The sequence below is a fragment of the Panthera onca genome, chromosome D2, assembly GCF_046562875.1.
Source record: "Panthera onca isolate mPanOnc1 chromosome D2, mPanOnc1 haplotype 2, whole genome shotgun sequence".
Taxonomy (NCBI): domain Eukaryota; kingdom Metazoa; phylum Chordata; class Mammalia; order Carnivora; family Felidae; genus Panthera; species Panthera onca.
The window spans coordinates 52581762-52608994 of record NC_138349.1 but is presented as its reverse complement, the minus strand read 5'-3'; the positions used below and the strand labels follow the sequence as shown (position 1 = coordinate 52608994).

Sequence of the window (27233 nt, the reverse complement as noted above, 5' to 3'; positions counted from 1 at the left end):
GATGACTTTTTAAAAAATAGAGGTAAATCTGGAGAGAATGCATGTGTTGAGAAAGAAGGCAACATCTAATATCAATTGTCCTGAGTATTTATAATACAAATAAGAAAACTAATTGTCAAGATCATAAATCTGTACATCAGTTCCTGTTGTAACAGGCAATGGCATACAGATCAGAGGCTCCAGTCAGGATTTCACAGAATATGTTGAAGTTTTCCTGTAGTTATTTAAATTTGGTTTGCCAGAATGCCCAGTGAATGTCCAGCGCATTAAATAACAGCACACCTGTACTGTCCTACCTAGGACCTTTGCTGGTATTCCCTCCACTGACAGGTGGGAGTGGAGTAAAGGGTAGGTCCTCCCCAGAGAAAGCAATGATCATCTCTAGTGAAGAGCACTCGACGTGAACTGAGCCTGGTACATAACCCATGTTTCATTGTCCACTCAGCTTCCTAAGCTTTAGCCACAGAATGGTCCTTAACTGTTTACATTTTCATCAGCACTCACATCAGATCACTAAACCTATTTTTTCTACTTCCTCACCTTATTATCTATCACCTAGGATAGTGTTTCTCAAACTTGAGCATGTATAAGGACCACCTGGAAGACTCATTAAAAGACAGTTTCTGGGCCCTATCCAGGTTTTGATTTGGTAGGTCTAGGATAAGACTTAGGTGATCTAGAGACCACAGTTTGCAAACCACTCCTAAAGTACTACAGTAGATTCACATTTGATCTCTCTGCCAACAGTCTCTTTCCTAGTAAGTTCATGCTTCACACTTCTGCCGGGATTATTTTTAAAGTATTTACATAGCTTTCTCTCCTAAAACTATAAAATTCTCAAAGACAAGCACTATGTTTTATCCATCTTTGAGTCATGATGTCTAGTAATGGTATAGGCATTCAATAGCTTTTGGTTGACTGAATAAATCAAAATATTTTTTATAGCATTCTGGGTTTTTACTTTCTTTTCATTTGCTTCTTATAATAAAAAATCAAGTATAGGAGTGGTAGTAGCATGGGTCCAATAAATTGAGGATTATACTAGTCAAAGTTTTAGTATATATCTTATTCTCTAAAGCAACTACATGTAATAAAAATACAGCCTTAAAGTTGACTGTCTCATATGCCATGTGGCAACATGTATCTGGTAACTATTGGTATAGAGAGTATAGCAGGCCAGTTTAAGAAAGCACATAAATCATTACCAAAGTGTAGATATTTAAGAAAGGTGGAAAACAAAGAATTGAAAGATCAAATTGACCCAGAAATGACTGAGAGCACATTTTTTACATGGAAGACGGGGAATATAGAATTCAGCACTGTTAGTTGCTGTAAAATATTACATCAGGTTTGCTTTAATTACACAGTAATGTCTCAAAGAACAAAGGTAAATTACATGATAACTTATGTTACTACTCCCACATTATCTCTTAATAACTATGTAATTAACTTGTCACTATATAAAGTGTATAGTTTGATATTACTCATGTATAAAGAACATTGATAACTTAAATGAAGGAGCTGGGGTCGGGCGAGGAATGGAGGCAGTAGGAAAATCATAATATTATAACAACCAGGAATTTAAATGATTCATTAGATCATTGACCCAGTCCTCAATAATCTGAGCCAAAACCCTGGAAAGTAACAGTGGAATCTTAGGTGAACCATGTAGCTTTCTAAGACAAAAAGCATATAATAAACTAAGTAAATTTACCAAACAGTGAAATAGATAAGTGAGGTTGGTATAATGCGTATACTTTTAAACAGTCCATTTTGTTTAGAGAGGTTCTTCTTTTTAAGTAAACGTTTATTTTTTTTCATGGAAAAACCATTCTTTCACTCATATCATTTTACCAACTTCTTGAATTTATGTGTATGGCCCATGTGGTGAGAATGTGCAGAACCAGGAACTCTCTTTCATTGCTGATGGGAATGCAAAATGGCACAGCCACTTTGGAAAACCGTTTGGCAATTTCTCACAAAACACACTTTTACCATATGACCCAGTAATCATGTTCCTTGGTATTTACTCAAATAAATTGAAAACTTATGTCCATGTTACAACAGATGCACATGGATGTTGACAGCAGCCTTCATTTTAATTGACAAAACTTGGAAGCAACCAACATGTCCTTCAGTGGGTGACTAGATAAACTGTGATACATCCATGCAATGGAATATTATTCAACCACAAAAAGAAGTGAGCTATCAGACCATGAAAAGACACAAAGGAAACTTAAACACATAGTACTTAATTAGAGAGGCCACTCTGAAAAGGCTGTATACTGTATGATTCCAACTATATGGTATTTGGGGAAAAGCAAAACTATGGACACAGTAAAAATATCAGTTGTAGTCAAGGGCTTGGGTGGGGAGTAGGGAGGGATAAGTTGGTAAAGTACAAGAGTTTTTTTAAGGCAATAAAACTATTCTGTATGATACTGTAATGGTGGAAAACAGATCATTATATATTTTTCAACTCTTAAAGAGTGAATAGCACAAAAAGTGAGCCCTAATGTAAACCATGGACTTTAGTTGTTAATAATGAATCAATATTGGCTCAGCAGTTGTAACAAATGTACCACACCAGTGCAAGATATTAGTGATAGGGGAAACTGAGGGATGGTGGGGGTGGGGGGGGGAGGTCAGGGATGAGAGGGTATAAAGGAACTCTGTACTTTCCATTCAGTTTTTCTGTAAATTTAAAAATGCTCCAAAGAATAGAGTTTATTAATTTTTTTTAAATACCAAAGTGTTTGAAAAACTTTTCTTCTACCTATCTCATTTTACCAGTATCTTCAGTATATGTGTGAACCCTATGTTTCCCAGCTTCATCAGCGTCCTGTGGTGCTGAGTGTCTTATGGCCAGTTACCTCACAGTTTTTACCAAAAAGCTTGTTTTCATTGATATCACATAATAGCCACTCTATCCAAGTACAGTGATCCTTTCTGCTTAATTCTGTCAGGAATTTTCCCAGCAATCCCTGCTAAGGAAGCATTGGCCCTTGAATTTCCATTTCAAAAGATGCAGACTGATTTACTTGGCATATAGTTTCTATAGATGAAGACTTCATTCGAGAAAGAAAGACTGTGCTTAAGTCTACTCAGAAATTTTGTAAGATGTTCCCTCTCACATTACCTATGTTTCCCTAAGTATAAAATACAGAAAGTAGTGAAGATCTTTATGTCCTTGAGGAATCTTCTAAGAAGAGTGACCAATTTCATTGTACTTACACTGATTTACTTTGTGGAAAGCTGTATTCCCAAGTGACTACAATTATTAATGAACTCTAAAGAAATAAGTGGAAAACTGTTAAAACAAAACATCACTTAGCTGAAATTTTTGAATGAGTTATTCATAACTATCTATCTGAATAGTTAAACATCCCAGTGTTATTGTTTAAAATAATATTTGTTGGGTTTTTTTATTATAAAAGTAATACTTCTTATTATAAAAGTAATATTTCTTATTATAGAACATTTACGAAATGAGAAAAGCAAACAGAAAATAAAAAATCATCTTTGAAATTAGGAAATGATGATGTTGTCTTTTTAAACACACATAAAATTTGCTTTTTTATTGTTTTGAATAAAAATGTTTCTAAAGTATATTGCATTGATATGACCAAAAAGTAAAAATGAAAGGAAACACATATAGAAATTTAATAAAGTCAGGATGGGTAAAATAGCACTCTGTAATATCCTTGCAGTTCTTCTGTAAATGTAAAATTATTTCCAAATAAAATGTTTAAAAACACTTGGAACAGGATGGATTACTTAAGGCATAGTGGTGGAACAAAAATATAGCTTTTTGGGAAAAACAAAGGTTAATTACTACCAATCACCATACTCAAAGAATTTCCAGATGGAATAAAGAGTTAAACGACCACAAATGAACTAAAAGAAAATATAGCCTGATGTTTATTCAATCTCATGCTGTGGAAAACCTCACTCAGCCTAAATTCAGTGGAAAATTTATTAAAGAAAGATTAATATATCTACATAACAATAAAAATAAAAGGCAAATGACAAAGTAAGGAAAAGTGTTTGCAACATATATAATAGATAAACTGGGACTGTCTCTTAAAAATCAGTAAAAGAAGTATTCCAATAGAAAAATAGATAAAAGTTGTCTTCAGTTTATAAAAAGAAATACAAATGACTAGGAGGCATATGAAAAGTGTTCAACCTCCCTAAACGAATAACTGTAAATTAAAACAAGATTCTGCCTTTTACTTTTCAAATTATCAAACAGAACTTTTTAATAGCAAGAATGCTATTGGGAATGTACATTAATGAGATCTTTTTGAAAAGAAATTTGGCAGTATGTGTATAGAGCCTGAAAAATTATTAATTACCCTTAAAGAAACTTATCCTAAGGAAATTAAAAATATGCACAATGATTAATGTCATAAGAATGTTATAAAGATATTCATTGTGGTGTTATTTATATTTAAAAAAATAGAAACAGCCTAAATATCCAATAATGGGATTAAGTCAATTATGCTATATCCACATTTAAAAAGCATGATTTCTAGGAGTATTTAAAGATATGGCAAAATGATCCTAATAAACTTTTATTGCAGGAATAATAGGAAGTAGAAAATACAATAGCACATAAAGGATATATACATATATAATAGAAGTAATAGATACAATGAAAAGTAAGCATTTCTCCTACCCCAATCCTCTAATTCCCCTCCCTGAGGCAGCTTTACTTGCTAGTGTTTGTAAATCCTTCCAGAAGTAACCTGCACATATACAAGTTTGTGTATGTACACATATCCCAGTTTTTATCAAATGTGAATAATATATACTGTGTTTACTGTTCTGTACCATTGATTTTTCATTTTCTCATATCTTAGAGATTGTTTCATAGCAGCATATAAAGATCTACCTCATTGTGGCTGTTTTGTATTATTCCATTCCATGGATTTAATCTCTCTCCTTTACAAATTGATGGATTTTACTAAGCATAAATCATATAACTTTTTAAAGAAGAAACATGGTAGACATTACCTTAATCAAGTGATGAAACTTAACATCACCGAGGATGGAACAAACCAACACCATGTACCCTCAGTGAAATACCCTAAGAAGGGTACAGCATCATTTCTGTGATACTCCTGCCAAACTTGTTAAACCTGAATGAATCTAATCATGAGGAAACATCAGACAAACCCAAATTGAGAGATAGTGTGCAAAACAGCTTAGCTGGACTTTTCAAAAATGCCAGTTTTGAAATGTTGAATGAGAGGGGATTCTTTTCTAGATTAAAAGAGACTAAAAGGAACATGACAACAAAATGGAACTATGATCCTGGATTAGATTCTGAAGCAGACAAAAAAATCTATAAAGGATATTACTGTGACATGTGAGGATACTTTAATATAGACTGTATATTAGATACAGTATAGTATTAATATTAAATTGGTCATTTTTATTACAAACAATGCTGTAGTAGATGTCCTTGTACTTACGCTTTTGTACACATATATGCATATATATAGCTTAGAGGCCACTTCGAATTTTTAGAAGTAGAATTGCTGAGCTTGAAGGCTTTGTACACTTAAAGTTGTTGTTTGTTTATTTGTTTGTTTTTTAAGTTTGTTTTATTTAAGTAATCTCTACACCCAACATGGGGCTCAAATTCACGACCCCAAGATCAAAAGTTGCATGCTCTTTCAACTGAAGCCAGCCAAGGCACCCCTGTGCACTTGTAGTTTTGATAGACACTGCCTAAGTGCCCTTCAAAAAGAGTGCTCATTTACACTCCAGTATATAATTATGTTCACTCTCTTTGATAATACAATGTATTAACTATTTTTATCTTTACTAATCTCTTAAGTGAAAAATGGTATCACGTTGTCTAGATAACATATTTTTAGTGAAAAAAGGCTACATGACAATATCTAATAGTATGATATCAAGATACATATGTATGTATATATACACTATATATACACACAGGGACACATATATATGCATACATGTGTATACGTATGTTTATACATCTTGGCAGATATACAGAGAAATGTTAAATGTTGTTATTTACTAATTTTTTTAAGTTTTGAAGTGGCACATTTTATAAAGTAATAGATAAAATGTATAATCAAATACAAATAATAATAATATGAAGAGGCCTCTACCTACAACCCAGCTGAGAAAGAGAACATTTACTAATACCTTTGCCTCTTTACTGCTAATATCTTTAAAGCCCCTGTATACCTCACCCCAATTTGGTTCCCCTGCACCAGAAATAAGTATTTACTAATTGTTTTCTTTTATTTTAAATTTATGATATATTAATATATTCCTAAACAATGTGAGAACTTACCTATGTTCGCATACATACTTTATTGAATTCCATCATAGGAATATGCTATGATGAATTCAGTTTGTAGTTAATGGACACTTTAGTTGTTTCTAGCTTTTAGCTATTATTACCAATGCAGCTATGAATACTCTGATACATGTGTCCTACCTAACGCAAGAGTTTCTCTAGGATGTATACGTAGTTGTGAAAATGCTTGGTCACCTTTACTAGGTAATGCCAAATCATTTACCCAACTCACTCCTCCCAATTTTAACTCCTATCAGCTTTGTACAAAGATTACAAGGCATCATCATCAAGTGGTATAGTCAAACTTTTAAGTTTTTGCTAATCCAGTGGATGTATAGTAGAATCTTTTTGTTGTTTTAATTTGCATTTTCCCTCATTACTAATAAGGTTGAGCATCTTATGTTTCCTCTAGAAAAGCTTAAAGTTTATTTATTTCGAGAGAGAGAGAGACAGAAAACATGAGAGGAACATACAGAGAGGGAGAGAGAAAGAGAGAGAGAGAATCCCAAACAGGCTCCAGACTGTCAGCGCAGAGCATGATGCAGGGCTCGAATTCACGAACTGTGAGATCATGACCTGAGCCAGAATCCAGAGTGCTTAGCTGGCTAAGCCATGCAGGCACCCCTTTCATACAGATTTTAGAATCAACTTGTCAGTTCCTCAAAACCTTGTTGAGACTGTGAATTTACATTAATCAGCAGTGCCTGTGTGGCTCAGTCGATTTAACGTCCTACTTCGACTCAAGTCATGGTCTCAGGTTCATGAATTCTAACCCCGCGTTGGGCTCAGTGCTGACAGCTCAGAGCCTGGAGTCTGCTTCATGGATTCTGTGTCTCCTTCTCTCTCTTCCCTTCCCCCACTCGTATTCTGTCTCTCCCCCTCTATCTCAAAAATAAATAAAACATTAAAAAAAAACAAAAAATTGAATTTGCATTGATCAATCTTCTAATCCGAGAACCTGGCATATCTCTCTATTTATTTAGGTCATTATAATGTTTTTTGATAAGGGCTTATAATTTTCTTCATTTGAGACTGGCATAATTTGTGTTGCTTTTGTATCTTTTTTCAAATTTCTTTTGTCTTTGTGTTACTGATATATTTTTCTCATAGCCAGCAATCTTCCCAAAGTCTCTTAAGTCCAATAATTTATAGACTATTTGGGGTTTTCTATATACAATATTCTTAACTGAAAATAATGACAAGTTTATTTTGATTTTTACACTTTTTAATTTTTTTTCTTAGTCTTATTACTCTTGTTAGGCTCTCCATGCTATATTAAATAGCAATGATTATTCTTTATAATGGGACTATGTGTGTGTTTTATTTACTTCTTAATTCTGCTGGGGTTTTTTTTCTACTTTTTCTACATCTGTTGGTTATTACTTTTACAATCAGGAAAAAAAATCTTTTTCCTTGCTTTATTAAACTAAATAGGCTCGTAGTGAAGTCATGAGGGGTGGTCATTGTACATGTAATATGCATGACCATGGCAGCTGCTATTGCTTGAAGTCTTGTGCCTGAGATAATACTCTGTTTCACATGGTTAGTGAATTACATGGCTTAAAAACTACTTCAAACACATATACATTTGTATATATTGTCAGGTAAACAAAGTACTGTCTAAATGTGTAAGAATTTAAACTTAGCATAAAATGTGATTTTTAAAGAAAATTATATATATTCTACAAATGCTTTAAAATGTTTTACTCTCAGGGCATCTGCGTGACTCATTCAGTTAAGTGTCTTACTCTTGATTTCGGCTCAAGTCATGATCTCACAGTTCATGAGATCAAGCCCTGCATCAGGCTCTATGCTTTCAGCACAGAGCCTGCTTGGGATTCTCTCTCTCCTTCTTTCTCTGCCCCTCACATCACACCCCTCTCAAAATAAATAAACTTAAAAAGAAAATGTTTTACTCTCCAGGGTGCCTTGGTGGCTCAGTCAATTAAGTATTCGACTCTTGATTTTGGCTCAGGTCATGATCTCAAGGTTTGTGGGTTCAAGCCCCCATGTCAGGCTCAGGGATGACAATGCAGAGCCTGCGTGGGATTCTCTCTCTCTCCCCCTCTGTCTCTGCCTTTCTCCCATTCACATGTGCATGCTCTCTCTTTCTCTCTCTCTCAAGATAACTAAACTTTTTTTTTTTAATGTTTATTTATTATTAAAAGAGAGTGAGCAGGGGAGGGGCAGAGAGAGAGGGAGACACAGAATCTGAAGCAGGTTCCAGGCTCTAAGCTGTCAGCACAGAGCCTGACGCAGGGCTCGAACTCACAAACCGCGAGATCATGACCTGAGCCAAAGTCGGACGCTTAATCGACTGAGCCACCCAGGCGCCCCAAGATAATTAAACTTTAAAAAAATGTTTTACTCTCCATACACATATTGTGGTCTACTATATATTAAAAGTCTTTGGGGACTGTGCAAGAAGTAAAGAGATAATCACTGATATGTACTTATGCAGTATCATTGGAGAAGCAATTTGAGAATAATATAAGATGCTAACACTTGTAAAAGATGAATTATTAAAAGTTCATTTTTCCATCATAGTCAGAAAAGGTGCATGATAAGATTTTATTCTTTTTGTATTTATTGAGACTTGTTTTGTGCCCAAACATGTGATCTGTCCTGGAGAATGTTTCATGTGCACTTGAAAAGAGTGTGTATTCTGGTGTTTTTGGATGAAATATTCTGTATATACATTAGGTCCATCTGGTCCAATGTGCCATTCAAAGCCACTGTTTCCTTGTTGGTTTTTGTCTGGATCTATCCACTGATGTAAGTAGAGTGTTAACATCTCCTACTGTTACTGTATTATTGTCACTTTCTTCCTTTGCATCTGTTTTTTTTTTTTTTTTTCCCCTCTTTGTGTCTGTTAATAGTTGCTTTATGTATAGATGCTTCCGTGTTGGGTGCATAGGTATTTACAGTTGTTATATTTTATTCTTGGATTGTTTCCTTTATCATTATGTAGTGTCCTCCTCTGTCTCTTGTTACTGTCTTTGTTTTAAAGTCTATTTTGTCCAATATAAGCATTGCTACCCTGGCTTTTTTTTTTTTTTTTTTTTGCTTCCATTTGCATGGTAATTGTTTTTCCATGCTTTCCCTTCCAATCTGCATGTGTTTTTAGGTTTGAAGTGAATCTCTTCTAGGCAGCATATAGATGGGTCTTGTTTATTTATCCATTCAGTCACCCTATGCCTTTTGACTGGAGCCTTTAGTCCCTTTACATTTAAAGTAATTATTGGTAGGTATGTACTTATTGCATTTTGATACTTGTTTTCTGATTGTTTTTTGTAGTTCTTCTCTATTCTCTTCTTCTTCTCTTGCTCTCTTCCTTGTAGTTTGATGCCTTTTTTTTAGTATTATGTTTGGATTCCTTTCTGTTTATTTATCTTTTCTTTATTAAACATAAGAAAAAATCCATAAAGAGCACAAATACATACAGGCTAAATAACATGCTACTAAACAGTGAATGGGTCAACCAGGAAATCAAAGAGGAAATGAAAAAATACATGGAGACAAATGAAAACAAAACCACAATTGTCCAAAATCTTTGGGATGCAGCAAAATCTGTTCTAAGAGGGAAGACTATAACAATACAGGTCTACCTCAAGGACTGAGAAAAATCTTAAGTAAACAACCTAACCTTACACCTAAAGAAACTAGAAAAGAAAGAACAAATAAAGCCCAAAACCAGTAGAAGGAAGGAAATAATAAAGATTAGAGCAGAAATAAGTGAAATAGAGACTTAAAAAACAATAGAACAGATCAATGAAATCAGAAGCTCCATCTTTGAAAAGATCAACAAAATTCATAAGCTTTTAGTTAAACTCATCAAGAAGAAAAGAGAGGGGACTCAAATAAATAAGACCAGAAATGAAGGAGAAACAAAGCCAGCACCACAGAAATACAAAGGATTTTAAAAGAATATTATAAAGAATTATATGCCAACTGGACAACCTAGAAGAAATGGATAAATTCCTAGAAACATATAAACTTCCCAAACTGAATCAGGAAGAAATAGAAATTTTGAACAGAGTGATTACTAGCAATGAAATTAAATCAGTAATCAATCAACAGGGACGTCTGGGTGGCTCATTCAGCTAAGCGTCCAACTTCAGCTCAGGTCATGATGTCACAATTCATGGGTTCAAGCCCCACATCGGGCTCTGTGCTGACACCTCCGAGCCTAGAGCCTGCTTCGGATTCGGTGTCTTCCTCTCTTTTCCTCCCCCACTTATGCTCTGTCTCTATCTCTTAAAAATAAATAAACATTAAAAAAATTTTTTCTTAAACAAAAGAAAAAAAAAAAACAAACTTTAATTCTTCCAAGTTCATAAAGTCTGTGTACAGCTTTCTTATTTGATGACAACCAGAAAAAGCTAAGTCATTCTTTTTGTTGTGAATGAACAATATTGTTCAACATTGTTGAACATTGTTGAACATTGAATATTGTTCAACATTGAACACAATTCAACATTATTGTTGAATGAACAATAATGGAGTCTACTGGGCTTTTAGTTTTACCCACCATGACAACTATTGGTGAAGGAACTATATATGAAAAAGAAAAAATTGATTTACAGACTTTGTTCATTTCTTTCTAAAATATCCCTAGCTCTTAAGTCTCTTGATTAAAGCTTTCTTACCTACTGACAATATTTATCACTTTTCTGTAAAGACACTGAGAAAATTCTAGGTATTATATCTCTTCTACAGTAACTACATGAAATGGACAAATTAAGGTAGGAAATTATATTGCCTTTTGCCCATACCAGCCATCCCACCTCTCTGTGCTTTGACGAAACCAGCTTAGCGCCTCCTCTCTGCACAGTTTAAGCCCATGTTGTGGGTCTCATCTCAGACACTACATTCATTTATGCTAAAATGGATTGTTCTCCTTAACATCAGGAAAAGAAAAATCCAAATGAAAGTAACCAGAAGGTAATAAGCGTTATTAATTGCTAATGGACAGAGGTTTATTCTGATAGCTCTGGATCTGTGATTGTTGCAAGATTCAGAGCCAGCCAACACTAGCCCTAGGAACCAAATTCATTGTCAGTGAGAAACCTTCACCTACCATATGCCTCAACAGCTGGAGACCTAAGGTCCACGAAATAACCCAAATTTCAGAAAAGTCCAGAGGTCATGGAATAAGCCTTCTAATCCATAAAAGGATTAGAAAGGAGTTATACAGATCCCAGAGAGAAGGAACCAAAGTAGAAAGGCAAGAACAACTGGCTCAGCATATGAGTTCCTGGTTGGAAATCTATGTTGATATTTCTTATTCTTCAGTGTTATACCTCCTGTTTCTGTTCTCTTGACTATGTTGGAAGGCATATATACAGAACCTTACCCTTCATTATCAAGATAATGTACTGATAAGGACCATAAGAACCAGAAAAAGGCACCAGGAAAAAGGGCTCCTAGGGGACTTTTCATGTGGAGCATACATGCCAAGTCAGCTATTTAAGATTTTCTTGTTGAATTCCTGATAGGCCCAAAGTCTTTACTAAAAGAGAGGAAACTTCTTTTTTGATGTATATCTGCAAGCCATATTTATCTGCTATAGTGTGTGCCAACCACACTCTAAAATTCACCACATTCAGTGAATAAGATATGAATAAGCATTTTAGTTTCCTTGCTGACACAGTATTTGTATATATTAATAGCATACTGTTATTGTTGATATTTTTCCCTTCCTAAGAAAGGGAAGGGATATTATTATTAAAATAATATCCCCAAAATGTAAATAACTTTTAAAAGTAACAGAAGACCAAAAGTCCTTTAGAAGAATAGGAAAACAACAAACAATTCAGAGAAAGGGATTTGTTCTTTAGACGTGTAAAAAGATGTTCAGGCGTGCTTGGGTGGCTCAGTCACTTAAGCATCCAACTCTTGATTTCGGCTCAGGTTATGATCTCACGATTTGTGAGTTTGAGCCCCATGTCGGGCTGTGTGCTGATGACGCAGAGCCTGTTTGGGATTCTTTCTCTGCCCCTCCCCACTTGTGTGCACGAGCTCACTCTCAAAATAAATATTTTTAGATAAGTAAGTAAATGAATAAGTAAATACGTGGATGTTCAGCCTCACTCATAATAAGAGAAATGCAAATTAAAATTACACTGAGATATCATTTCTAACCCACTGGCAAAAATTCAAAAGCTTGACAGCACACTCTGTTGGTGAGGTTGTGGGGAAACAAGCACTCTTAAACATTGCTAGTGGAAATATAAAATGGAGGATTTGGCTGTATCTAACAAAACTGCTTCCATATTTACTCTTCTACCCAGAAATTCCACTTCTAGAAATTTATCCTGAAGATACACCCCCCTACACCAACACAAAAATATCTACACAAAAAAATACTGTGGCATTCTTTGTCATTGCAAAGCATTGGAAAGTATATGAACATCCAGGTGATCAAAATTAACATCACCAGTGACTAGCAACTGGACATAATGTGCTTCAAAATATAATACCCTGAGAAGGACACAACATAATTTTGTAATATTCTGACCAGAAATGAATATGCTAAATTAAATCATGAGGAAATATCAGATAAACCCCAAATGAGAATATATGCTTCAAAAATGTCCCTGTCTCATAAGTCAAAGAAAGACTGAGGAAATGTTTGAGATTAAAGAAGACCAAAAGCACAAGAAACCCTATACTAGATTATATGCTGGAAGGAAGTACAGTGCTATGAAGAACATTATTGGGGGGCACCTGGCTGACTTAAGCAGTAGAGCATGCTGCTCTTAATTTCAAGATTGTGAGTTCAGTCCCCACCGTGAGTGTAGAGATTACTTAAGAATAAAAAAAAAATCTTTAAAAAAGAATATTATTGAGTCTTTGACAAAACTGGAATATGGAGAGTAAGATTAGATAACAGTATTCTAACTGTGTTACTGAAGTTGATAACCGTAGTTGTATATGAGAATAGCCATATTCTCAGGAAAGAAACACTGATGTATTTAAAGGTAAAGAGCCATGATAAATGCAACTTGCTCTCGAATGGAGAAAGTTTATATAGGAAAAACCTATATAAAGAGAGGGTATATATCCACAAAGGAGCAAAATGTTAACACTAAGTGCATCTGGGTAAAGGATATATAGGTGCTATTCACATTATTTTTATTCTTGCAATTTTCCTGTGAATTTGAAATTATTTCCAAATAAAGGTTTTTATTCAGAATATACTTTAGGTTAAGTAATAATTAAAAATTCTAACTTAGAGGGGCGCCTGGGTGGCTTAGTCAGTTGAGCATCTGACTTTGGCTCAAGTCATGATCTCACGGTTGGTGGGTTCGAGCCCTGCATCAGGCTCTGTGCTGACCGCTCAGAGCCTGGAACCTGCTTCAGATTCTGTGTCTCCTTCTCTCTCTGCCCCTCCCCTGCTCACTCTCTGTCTCACTCTGTCTCTCCAAAATAAATAAATGCAAAAAAAATAATAAATTCTAACTTAGGGGCACCTGGGTGGCTCAGTTGATTGGGCATCCAACTTTGGCTCAGGTAACGATGTTGTGGTTTGTGAGTTCGAGCCCCGCGTCAGGCTCTGTGCTGACAGCTCAGAGCCTGGAGCCTGCTTTGGATTCTGTGTCTCCCCCCCTCTCTCTGTCCCTCCCAGGCTCATGCTCTGTCTCTCTCTGTCTGTCAATAATAAATAAACATTAAAAAAAATTTTTTTTAATTCTAACTTAAAAAATTATATTCAGTGGAAATGCAAACTGGTGCAGCCACTCTGGAAAACAGTATGGAGGTTCCTCAAAAAACTAAGAATAGAACTACCCTACAACCCAGCAATTGCACTACTAGGCATTTATCCAAGGGATACAGGTGTACTGTTTCAAAGGGGCACATGCACCCCAATGTTTATAGCAGCACTATCCACAATAGCCAAAGTATGGAAAGAGCCCAAATGTCCATCGATGGATGAATAGATAAAGAAGTTGGGATATATATATACAATGGAGTATTACTCGGCAATCAAAAAGAATGAAATCTTGCCATTTGCAACAACATGGATGGAACTAGAGGGTATTATGCTAAGTGAAATTAGTCAGAGAAAGACAAATATCATATGACTTCACTCAAATGAGGACTTTAAGAGACAAAACAGATGAACATAAGGGAAGGGAAACAAAAATAATATAAAAACAGGGAGGGGGGCAAAACATAATAGTCTCTTGAATATGGAGAACAAACTGAGGGTTACTGGAGGGAGTGTGGGAGGGGGGATGGGCTGAATGGGTAAGGGGCACTAAGGAATCTACTCCTGAAATCATTGTTGCACTATATACTAACTTGGATGTAAACTAAAAAATAAAATTAAATAAAAATTAAAAATTAAAAAAAAAAAAAATAGAACTACACTATGACCCAGCAATTGCACTGCTACGTATTTATCCAAAGGACACAAAAATGCTAATTCAAAGGAGCACATGCACCTCTATGTTTATAGCAGCAGCACTATCGACAATAGCCAAAGTATGGAAAGAGCCCAAATGTCCATCAACTCATGAATGGAAAAAGAAGATGTAGTATATATATTCTGTGGAATGTTACTCAGCCATGAAAAAGAAATGGAGTCTTGCCATTTGCAACAATGTTGTTGTAACTAGAGTGTATTATGCTAAGCAAAATAAGTCAGAGAGAGACAAATACATGATTTCACTCATATGTGGAATTTAAGCTACAAAACATGGGGCACTTGAGTGGCTCAGTTGGTTAAGCGTCCAACTTCAGCTCAGGTCATGATCTTGCAGTTCACGAGTTCAAGCCCCAAGTCAGGCTATGCACTGATAGCTCAGAGCCTGGAGCCTGCTTCAACTTCTGTGTCTCCCTCTCTCTCTCTCTCTCTGCCCCTCCCCCACTCGCACTCTGTCTCTTTCTCTCTCTCTCTCTCTCTCTCTCTCTCTCAAAAATAAATAAACATTAAAAAAATTTAAGATACATGGGAATGCAAGCTGGTGCAGCTACTCTGGAAAACAGTATTGAGGTTCCTCAAAAAACTAAAAATAGGGGCGCCTGCGTGGCTCAGTCCGTTCAGGTCATGATCTCACGGTCCGTGAGTTCGAGCCCCACGTCGGGCTCTGTGCTGACAGCTCAGAGCCTGGAGCCTGCTTCTGATTCTGTGTCTCCCTCTCTCTCTGACCCTCCCCTGTTCATGCTCTGTCTCTCTCTGTCTCAAAAATAAATAAACGTTAAAAAATTGTTTAAAAAAAGTAAAAATAGAACTACCCTACGACCCAGCAATTGCACTACTAGGCATTTATCCAAGGGATACAGGTATGCTGTGTCGAAGGGGCACATGCACCCCAGTGTTTATAGCAGCACTATCCACAATAGCCAAAGTATGGAAAGAGCCCAAATGTCCATCAATGGATGAATGGATAAAGAAGTTGTGGTATATATATATATACAATGGAGTATTACTTGGCAATCAAAAAGAATGAAATCTTGCCATTTGCAACAACATGGATGGAACTAGAGGGTATTATGCTAAGTGAAATTAGTCAGAGAAAGACAAATATCATATGACTTCACTCAAATGAGGACTTTAAGAGACAAAACAGATGAACATAAGGGAAGGGAAACAAAAATAATATAAAAACAGGGAGGGGGGCAAAACATAATAGTCTCTTGAATATGGAGAACAAACTGAGGGTTACTGGAGGGGGTGTGGGAGGGGGGATGGGCTAAATGGGTAAGGGGCATTAAGAAATCTACTCCTGAAATCACTGTTGCACTATATGCTAACTAATTTGGATGTAAATTATTTTAAAAAATTAAATTAAAAATTTTTTTTAAAAGAAAAAAAAGCAAAAAAAATGTTAAGATACAAAACAGAGGGACATAAGGCAAGGGAAGCAAAAATAAAGTAAAAACAGAGGAAGACAAACCATAAGAGACTCCTAAATACAAAGAACAAACAGGGTTACTGGTGGGGTGTTGGGTTGGGGGGGGAAGGGCTAACGGGGTGAGGGGCAATAAGGAGGACACTGGTTGGGATGAGCACTGGGTGTTATAAGTAAGTGCTGAATCACCAAATTCTATTTCTAAAAAAATAAATATATTTTGATTAAAAAAAAAATTCTATTGAGAAACATTACAGTAAGTCAAATAAGCCAGACACAAAAGAACAAATATTGTGTGATCCTATTCATATGAGGTACCTAAAATAGGCAAATTCATAGAGACAGACAGTAGGGGAGCAGTTGCCAGAGGCCAGAAGTAGAGAATTATTGTTTAAAGAATATAGAGTTTCTGGTGAAGTGATAAAAAAGTTCTGAAAATCGATAGAAGTGATAGTTACACAACATTGCAAAATAATCTTAATGCCATGAATTGCACACTTCAAAATAGTTAAAATGTTAAATTTTAGGTTATGTATGTTGTACACAATAAAAAACTATCTTAGAATATTTATCCATGTGATAAAATGATTCCCTATGATTCATAAAACCGAAGTTCTCTTTATTTAAACCATTCTACATAACTTTTAAGATTCACACACACAAAAAAAGATTCACATCAGCTACTTTATGAAGGGTCCACTTATAATTGATTATATAACATCTGTAGTTCACCTCAGTTGGTTTTTCTAAATAGATTATTGAAAACTGTTATTCACCCAGGGCAAAGGTCTTAGCTTTTTTCTGCATCCTGGCTTTCCACTTGTCAAAGCAAATGTCTCTTCAGAGTACTTCACTTCAGTCATCAACTAGCTATTCTCTTAGAAGGAGGATGCTGGTGCTTATGCTTTACAAAAATATTTCATAAACATAAGCTTTCCTTTTTCTCACAAAGATCATACCAGAAGGAATGAGGAAAACAGATGTTGCTTATAAGGCTTCTAATAGACGTGTTTCCATTGTAAGCTGATCTGACTCTGAATTTGGCGTCTGCTCCATTCACTGTGTGGGCTGAGCATTTTAGCCTCGCAGCTTGGCGGAAAGTTAATATTGACCTTTGACTGTTACCTGAAAACTCAATGATAAAATACTCTTACTAAACCTCTTGAGGGAGTGACTTCACATTCTAAGCAAATGTCTTCAAAATATATCACTCCATTAACCAAATTAACTTTATTATTTGGTTGGGAATACTTATTTTACTAGATACAGAGCATTCCCCACATCTAACAGGAAAAAAGCTTGTGTGGTCAGAAAGGTAGAGAAGAAAGGACGTAAATCTCTTATAATGCTCTCTACAGGTCTTTATACCACAGCTTCTCAATTAATCTTCACCCCCACCAGGCTGCCAGGGCCTAGGGAACAGCCTGGAAGTCTGGCTACAGAACAGTTTCTCATTATCATCCATTCTTCTGAGTATTTGAGTCTGCTACAACAGTTCAGGTTTCCTCTGGAGGGAAAGTAGCCCCAGATTCTTCTGTTCTTGACCTATCTTATTTGTAACTACAACACTTTCTCTTTTTTTTTTTTTCATCTTTTATAGTTTTATTGTACTATGGTATACAGTAAACTGCACATATTTAAAGTGTACATTTTTGCAAATGTTAACAGAGGCATACACCCATGAAACCATCACTATAGACATATCCACTACCCCCATGCTGTTTTGTAATCCTGCCTTCCTGCTTCTTCTCATCCACATCTGGATCATTTCCAGTTTGGGGAGATTACAAACAAAGCTTTTGTGAACATTCACTACACATCTTTAGTGTGAATATATGCTTTCACTGACCTTGGGTTAAATACTTAGAAATAAAATGACTAGGTCAAATGGTAAATGTATGTTTAACTTTTTAAGACACTGACAAATGGTTTTCAAAGTGGTCTTATAATTTTATGTTCCCACCATCAGTATATGAGGATTCCAATTCACCCACACCATTGATAACACTTGTTATGGTCAGTCTTTAATTTTAGCCATTCTATCAGGTTGGCAGTAATATATTATTTGGCATTTGTTCATCTTCTTTGCTAAAATGTTAGTTCAACACTTTTGCTCATTCTTTATTGTGTTGTTTCTTGTTATTGAAGTGTAAAGTGTTCAATTTGACAAAGCGCAGTTATTTTTTCCTTTATAAAATTTTGTACTTTTTATGTCTTACTTAAGAGATTTTTGGCAAATTCCAAATCACTAAGATTTTCTATGTTTTCCTCTCAGAATTTAATAGTTTTACCTCTTACATTTAGATCTGTGACCCATTTCAAATTAATTTTTGTAGATGATGTTAAGTAAGGGTTGAAGTGGTTTGTTTGTTTGTTTGTTTTTTCAAATATGCCATCCAGCTGTTCTAAGAACATTTGTTTAAAAGATTATCTTTTCGGGGCGCCTGGGTGGCTCAGTCGGTTGAGTGTCCCTTCTTAGGTTCAGGTCATGATCTTGCGGTCCAGAGTTCGAGCTCCGCATCAGGCTCTGTGCTGACAGCTTGGAGCCTAGAGTCTGCTTCAGATTCTGTGTCTCCCTTCTCTCTTTGCACCTCCCTCACTCATGCTCTCAATCTCTCTCTCTCTCTCTCTCTCTCTCTCTCTCTCTCTCTGTGTGTGTCAAAAATAAATAAATTTTTTTTTTAATGTTTAAAAAAATGTTTAAAAAAGATTATCTTTTCTCCACTGGATTGTTTTGATAGTTTCATCAAAAATCAGTTGATGATATAGAAGTAGGTTTATTTCTGGACTCTGTGCAGGTGCATTGATCTGTTTGTTTATCCTTATGCCAATAGCATAGTGTCTTGATTATTTTAGTTCTGTGATAAGTTGTAACTAAAGGAATCTTGTTTTTCAAAGGTGTGTTTTGACTAATCTTAGTCCTTTGCATTTCCACATAAATATTGGAATCAGCTAACAGTTTCTATAAGAAAGGCCTGCTGGAGGGGCGCCTGGGTGGCCCAGTCATGTAAGCACCTGACACTTGATTTCAGCTCAGGTCATGGTCTCACAGTTCCTGAGATCAAGCCCCACGTTGGGTTCTGTGCTGACAGCATGGAGCCTGCTTAGGATTCTCTCCCTCTATCTCTGCCCTCCCCTGCTCACATCCACATGCTCTCTCTCTCTCTCTCAAAATAAGTAAACTTAACAAAAAAACTTAAAAAAAAAAAAAAACGAAAGATAGGTCTGCTAGAATTTTTATTGGTATTACATTAAATCCATAGAAAAATTTCTTAGAGCTGTTAACAATATTGAATCTTCTGATCTACAGACACTTTATATCTCTCCATTTATGTAGGTTTCTTTCCTTTTTCTTGGCATTGTTTTGTCATTTACAGTGTGCAGGTCTTACACTTTGATCAGGTATTACACATATTTGATAGTATGTTAAAAGGGATTTTTACTATCAATTTCTAATTGTTCATTGCTGGTATATCTTGCTATATATACACACACAGTATGGTGTGTATATAGTATGGAAATTCAGTTGATTTTTGTATAGTGATCTTGTACCCTGCAGCCTTACTAAACTCACTTAGTAGTTCCAGTAATTTTTTTCTAGATTCTATAAGATATTCTACAAAGGCCAGGAATTTCTCAATCTCAGCATTATAGACGCAGTAAGATATTTAACAGCATCCCTCTTTCTACTTATTCGATACCAGCAGCACCCTCTACCCTAGCTGTGACAACCAGAAATTGCCAGACCTTACCAAATGTCCTCTGGTGGGGGGCAAAATTACCCCCATTGAGAACCATAGACATAGACAAACATGCCGTCTGCAAACAAAGACAACTTCCCTTCTTTTTCCATCTTAATGCTTTTTTTTTTTTAATATGGAACACTTCACGAATTTGCTTGTTGTCCTTGTTCAGAGGCTATGCTAAGCTTCTCTGTATCGTTGCAGTTTTAGTATATGTGCTGCCAAAGCAAGCACTTGATACCTTTTATTTATTTATTTATTTTTCTAAAATGTCTGTTTAGGGACACCTGGGTGGCTCAGTTGGTTCAGCGTCCGACTTCGGCTCAGGTCATGATCTCGCAGTCTGTGAGTTCGAGCCCCATGTCAGGCTCTGTGCTGACAGCTCAGAGCCTGGAGCCTGCTTCGGATTCTGTGTCTCCCTCTCTCTCTGCCTCTCCCCCTCTCATGCTCTATCTCTCTCTCTGTCAAAAAAAAAATAAACATTAAAAAAAATAAAATGTCTAAAATGTCTGTTTATTTATTTTGGAAAGAGAGAGCAAGGGAGGGACAGAGAGAGAAAGAGAATCCCAAGCTGGCTCCATGCTGCCCGCTCAGAGCCCGACACGGAGCTTGATCCCACAAATCATGAGATCATTACCTGAGCCAAAATCAAAAGTCCAACACTTAACCAACTGAGCCACCAGGCGCCCCAACTTTTATTTATTTCTTTTGTTTGCCTTAGTGTACTGGCTAAAGTGTTCAGTACAGTACACTGTTTAAGAGCAAACATTTTTGTCTTGTTCTTGATCCTAAGGGGAAAACATTCCACCATCCACCATTAAGAATGATTTTAACTGTAAGTTTTTCCTAAGTGCCCTTTATCAGGTTGAGGAAGTTCCTTTGTATTCCTAGGTTGCTGAAAGTTGTTATTAGGAATGTATTTGGATTTTGCCAACTGCTTTTTCTTCTTCTATTAGATGATCTTATGGTTTTCTTAGTTATGGTAAATTACATTGATTGATTTTTGAATGTTACACCAACCTTGCATTCCTAAGATAATAATAATTTATTATCTTTTTTAATATACTATTGGATTTGCTTTGCTAAAATTTTCTTTAAAATATTTGCATCTTTTTTTTCTTTTCTTTTTTTTTTTATTTCTTTTTTTGGTATCAGAGTGATGCTAGCCTCAAGGAATAAGTTGGGAAGTATTTTCAGTTTTCTAAAGAGGTTATTGTATAGCATTGATACTATTTTTATTCCCTAAATATTTGGTAGAATTCACCGGCGACAACATCTGGACCTGGAATTCTCTTTATTGGAAGCTTTTTAACTATAAAATCAATATGTTTAGTAAGTACAAGACTAGTCAGGCTATCTATTTCTTCCTGAACTTTGATAACTTGTGTCTTTCCACAAATTTGTCCAGTTCATCTAATTTACCAAATCTATTGGCATAACGTTGTTAATGTTTCTTTGTTATTCTTTTAGTGTATGTAGATTCTATAGTGACATCACATCTCTTATCCTCAATAATGTCAACTTACATCTTCTCTCTCTTTTTTTCCCTGATCAGTTTGCCTATTAATTTTGTCCTACTTAGACTCCCAAATCCATCCTGTCAACTCAATGAGACTGTTGAACTCTCCCTAGGTTGTTGTTTCTTGTGTTGTGGCCTGGTAACTCTCTCTAGGTGGTAAACTAGAGCAATTTTATAGTTTACCCCATTTGTTTCCCTCCCTTCATGAATCTTTTACGGTATTTGAAAAACTTTCCTTCATATACTTTGTCTTTAATGTTAGTAGTTTCTGGAAAAGGATAAATCTGGTTGCTTTTATTTTATTTCTTTGTGGTCAGAAACAGAAGTCCTTAACACTATTTTCTACTTTATCACATTTATTTTAATGTCAACTAGTCCATGGCACTTGACTATAGAAATTATTTCACAGTTGCTTCTGGGAGTAAAAGGGAGATGTAAGGTCCTTTATAACTTTTCAACTCTTAAATTTGTACTTGGAGAGATATCCATACGATAGAGTTTTGTGCAAAAGCATATGCTAGGAATAACAACACAGAAGGAATCCAGAGAGATGGAGTGAGGGAATAACTAATACCTTCTCAGCTGTAAAGACCCAAGATAATATTATTTGGCCGGTATTTCTTACTCACAACCTCTTAATCTCAAAACTAAAGGAAAGTGTGATTATACTTTTGGCTTACAAAGACTAGAATGACTTGATGGTGAATTGTCATGTCCCAACTTGAGCTCTTTAAAAGAAATGTTGAGGAGGGGCGCCTGGGTGGCTTGGTCGGTTGAGCGTCCGACTTCGGCTCAGGTCATGATCTCACGGTTCGTGGGTTCGAGCCCCACGTCGGGCTCTGTGCTGACAGCTCAGAGCCTGGAGCCTGTTTCGGATTCTGTGTCTCCCTCTCTGTCTGCTCCTCCCCTGTTCATGCTCTGTCTCTCTCTGTCTCAAAAATAAATAAACGTTAAAAAAATTTTTTAAAAAATGTTGAGGAAAACCTATGATGTTTGGGGGAAGAATTCTTCCACATGGACTCTAACACTTGGAGTTTAACACTTACTATCAAGACTGAAGAAAGAGATAGGTACATAGACCACTTTTTGGCCTGACCCAATATGACATTTCTGACGCTATTAGACAATACTCATGTTCTTCCCTTTTGTCTGTGTTCCAGGTTTTCTGTCTCAGCTGGTCTCTGACAAGCCCCTGACTGAATGCATCCGTGCTGGTCACTACGCAGCAAGCGTCATAATTAGGCGGACTGGCTGCACTTTTCCTGAGAAGCCAGATTTCCACTGATAGAGATGCAGGAAATCCAAGCCCAGTGGAACAGATACTGCCCTGATTGCTTCCTGAGAATTCCCATATTAATAAAGAAGAAAATTATCTGCCATCTTTTCCTACTATAATAATATTCATTCTTAATTTGGAGGGTACAGTAATTCTCAGTAGAATCTTTATTCTCTCAACAACCTAAAAAAATAATGTCTATTTCCATAGTTTGATAGTGCCACTTAAATGTTGATTAAACAGGAATATAACATTTCAATGGAAATTTTTATTTCATTTTCAATTACTTTGTAAATTCATGTGTATTTAGCAAATTGATCAGTTTTTTTACATTTCTGCTTTGAATGCAGATGTGATTTAATATAATAGATTTTTAAACAGGACTTAATTCTAAAACATCAATCTTCAGCTTTTTATACGAGTATACTTAATTTAGGAGTATGTGTATGTATATATGTATGTGTGTATGTGCATACATACATATATGTGTACCACATATATAAATGATAAGTGGTCAAATAAGGTACAGAAGAATTTATCTTGCCAAGTTATGCCAAATAACCTCTTTAGTGCATACTCAAACATGTAATAAACTTTGGATAATTAAATAATTTGCCAAATTATAAGTTATAGTATTCAAATTATAATCTTATATTTACCTATGGTACTCTGTAATTTGATACAAATAAAAACTTGTCATATAGGAATTTCCTTATGTCTTTGCCCTGTTCTCAACAAGATAAGGAGGTTAAGATCATTATTTAATACTGGGTCCTGAAATGATATCTAATTCATTGATGGTGATAGAAAGAAAAACAACATAATACATTGAAAAATAACTTAGTACTTGAGACCAATAAGTCACTGTTTTAAGGAAGACAAAATTGCATAATAGAACCTCTGGAGTCAAACTTAATTGCCTTTATATAACCTGGGGCAAATTACTGAGCCTCTTTTACCTTCATTTTCCTTTCTATAAAATGGGATAATAACTCCATGTACAAGATCATTGAGATGATTTGAGAGAAAATACCAAGTATAAAATGCTTGCTTGCTGCCTGCCTAGTAAGTGCTTAATAAGTATCTGCTATTTTTATCATTATGATTATTATTGTTGAAGAAGAAAAAGGTAATATTGATAACATTGAATTCAAGCCATAAAAAAGTGTTCAAGTTTTTGTTTGTTTTATGTTTAGGAAAACTTTAAGGTATGCTATGCTTGCTTGTCTTTTTCTTTTTTTAATTGAGATATAATTCACATACCATAAAACTTCCATTTTAAAATGTACAATTCATTTCATTTTAGTGTATTCACAAAATTATACAACCATTACCATTTTTATCATCCCAAAAAGAAACACTGTATCTCCTGATTCACCATACTCCCCATCCCTTGGCAACTACTAATCTATTTTCTGGCTCTATAAAATTTGCCTGTTCTGGACATTCATAAAAATGGAGTCAGTATAATGTGTGTTCTTTTGTGTCTGGCTTCTTTCACTTAGCATGTTTTCATGGTTCACCCATCTTATAACATGTATCAGTTATTTTTTTATTTGCCAAATAATATTTTATTATATAGATATACCATATTCTGTTTAGCCATTCATCAGTTGATGGACATTGGGTTATTAGCACTGTTTAGCTATTATGAATAGTGTTGCTATGAACATTCATATACAAGTCTTTTGTGTTTTTGGTCCTTTGGGATATGTACCTAGGAGTGGAATTGTTGGGTCACATGGTAACCCTATTTTTAACTTTTTGAGACGCTGCCAAACTTTTTCCAAAGGGACTGCACCATTTTACATTCTCACCAAGGTTTGAGGGTTCAGTTTCTCCACACCATGGAATATGAAGGGATATTTCATTGTGGTTTTGATTTGCATTTCCCTAATGACTGATACTAAGCATCTTTTATATGCTTATTGACCATTTATATTTTTTTCTGTGGAAAAATGTCTATTCATATTCCTTGCCCATTTTTTAATTGAGTGATTTGTACTTTTATTATTGAATTATAAGAGTTCTTTGTCTATTCTAGCTGTGTCTCATCAGATATATGATTTACAAATATTTTCTTCCATTCTTGTGGGTTTTTACTTTCTTGATGTGTCCTTTGAAGCACAGATGTTTTCAATTTGTATGAAGTCCAGTTTGTCTATTTGTTCTTTTGTCATTTGTGCTTTTGGTTTCATGTCTAAGAAGCCATTTGCCTAATCCAAGATCACAAAGACTAACACCTGTGTTTTTGTCTAAGTTTTATAGTTTTTGCTCTTAGATTTAAGTCTTTGATCCATTTTGAGTTTATTTTTGTATATGTGTAAGGTAGAGGGCCTAAATTTTCTTGCATGTAAATATTCAATTGTCCCAGCACCTTGTTGAAAAGACTGTTTTCTCCACTACTGAACTGGCTAGGCACACTAGTCAAAAATCAATTGGCCATAAATGTAAGGTTTTGTTTCTGGACTCTCAGTTCCATATGTCTATCCTTGTGCCAGTCCAGACTGTTTCAATTATGGAGCTTTGAGTAAGTTTTGAAGTCAGGAAGTGTAAATCTTCCAACTTTGTCTCTCAAGAACAATTAGTTTAAGTGCTAAGGTATCTTTATCATATTAAAACTACTACAGAATGTCTTTCTCTTAGGAAGGACACTGATAAGCTTTCTCTACTCTTTTTGATGAGAAACTTTCTTATCCCAAGACTATTGATCAGGTACCACTCACTAGCTAGGCCTCTGACAGGCACTAAAGGAGGTGACAAAGTATGCTATTTGGTAGCACTTAACGTGCACACAGAGCACATAACTTTCTTATAATAAAAAATAGTCATTGGGATATGTGTATTTTGTCCTTGAGTTGATGACACTTTTTTTTTTAGTTCTCTGTTTTGATAAAGGGCAAAGGAGAAATAATGGCTAGCCTAACAGACTTGGTCTCAGGAAATCTCTGACTGGTTGTTAACACATTCCCCACTGTGACCTAAGTTTTTGCATCTTGGAGTGGGGAATAGTTAACCTACTCTCACTTTATAGTATCTTGGTTTAATAGATATTTGGGGGAGGACATGCAGTATGGGAGAAGAATAATGAAGTTATCAAGAAGACATGAGCCCTGGCCCCAGGTTGGCTTCAAATAGCTGTGTGACCCTCTTATCCGAAGTTATTCACCAGATATAGATACTTTACTTGTGACATCTCTAAGTATAATTATATTGTGGACCAGTGTTTTTAATAAAGTTGCCTCCCTATACGTGGGGAAAGGCAGTTCTTACCGGAGTAGTGATCCAAAAATATAGGCCATTTATTTGTGAGTCACAGTTGGGCAAGTGAGGTGGGAACAGAAGACTGATCATTTGGTGGGGGAGAGGGGACGAAGCTTGGTGATCTGGAGAACTAGAAAATTGAGGTCGTCCTAGTCTCAGCAAGTGATCAAGGTTGCCAGAAAACTGCTTTCATAAGATTGGAAAAGAAGATGGTACAAGCATTTAAAGATAGGCTGGGTGCTCAAGTATATAACAGAGTAGGAGAAAGAGAAAAAAAAGAATAAGAGTAGCTACAAGAGTAGTTGATAATTTTAAATCTGTCTTCATTATATGTACCTTTACTGCTTTATTTCTCTGAAAAAATCAGAGAAAAAAAATTTTTTTTTTTTTTTTAGATCAGGGTGAGGGAAATACATTCTTAAAGTTCAAGCAACTTTGGCTAAAAGCTATTATTCTTACCAACAAGCAACTTTGGCTAAAAGTTATTATTCTTACCAAATTTTGCAAAGCAATTATTATAATTTTTTACTCTTTCAAACCAAAGATACATAATATAGAGATTGCTTTAGACATACATAAGCCTACAAAGGAAGCATGTGTTTAGCAGGCAGTCTAAAAATACCACCAGTATTAAAATATTAAAAAATTCATGATTCACTTCTCTCACTACATCACCTTCAGAAAAAGTGTCCATTTAATAATATTTTCATGGGATGAAATAGGCTTAAAATAAACAATTTTTTTTATGATTCAGTTGTAGTTCTATGGTCTAGTCCCCAGCTTTTGTCTCGGACAAGTTCTTGAACGGCTGTGAGCCTTGGTTTTCTCAACTGTAAAATAAGGAAAACATATCCACCACCACCACCTCCAGTGAAAGAATGTTAAGAGAAGGTAAAAGGAAAACATAAAGATTAAATAAATTTAAACATGAAGTAGTTTGATATTTTACAGAAGTACCAAAGCAACTCAGTGGGAAAGGAAAGTCTTTTCAACAGACAATGCTATACCAATTTGACATCTATAAGAGAAAAAATGAACCTTACCTCACACCATACATAGAAGTTAGAGATGGATCATAGCCATAACATAAAAGCCAAAGCTATTACACTTTTAGAAGAAGACATATGAGAATATTCTCACAGCTTGGGGGTAGGGAAAGTTTCTTAGGGTTTTGAAAGCACTAACCATGAAAGAAAAATATTGATAAATTGAACTCCCAAAAAATTTT

General features: G+C 35.4%; 1 protein-coding gene and 1 non-coding gene across 7 annotated transcripts in view; one reads left to right on the top strand and one right to left on the bottom strand.

Moving 5' to 3' along the window:
- Nucleotides 1-23448, top strand: part of ADK (adenosine kinase) — a 516864-nt gene extending 493416 nt beyond the window's left edge. For all 6 annotated transcript variants that reach the window (XM_060643139.3, XM_060643144.3, XM_060643142.3 and 3 more), the window contains one exon: nucleotides 22626-23448. In XM_060643139.3, the coding sequence (XP_060499122.1) occupies nucleotides 22626-22750 (125 nt within the window). In that variant the 3' untranslated portion in view covers nucleotides 22751-23448. The remainder of the gene's footprint in view (nucleotides 1-22625) is intronic.
- LOC132685723 (U6 spliceosomal RNA) lies at nucleotides 20074-20180 on the bottom strand. The gene has a single exon (XR_009613292.1). It is a non-coding gene; the product is annotated as a U6 spliceosomal RNA (small nuclear RNA).
- Nucleotides 23449-27233: the final 3785 nt, after the last annotated feature.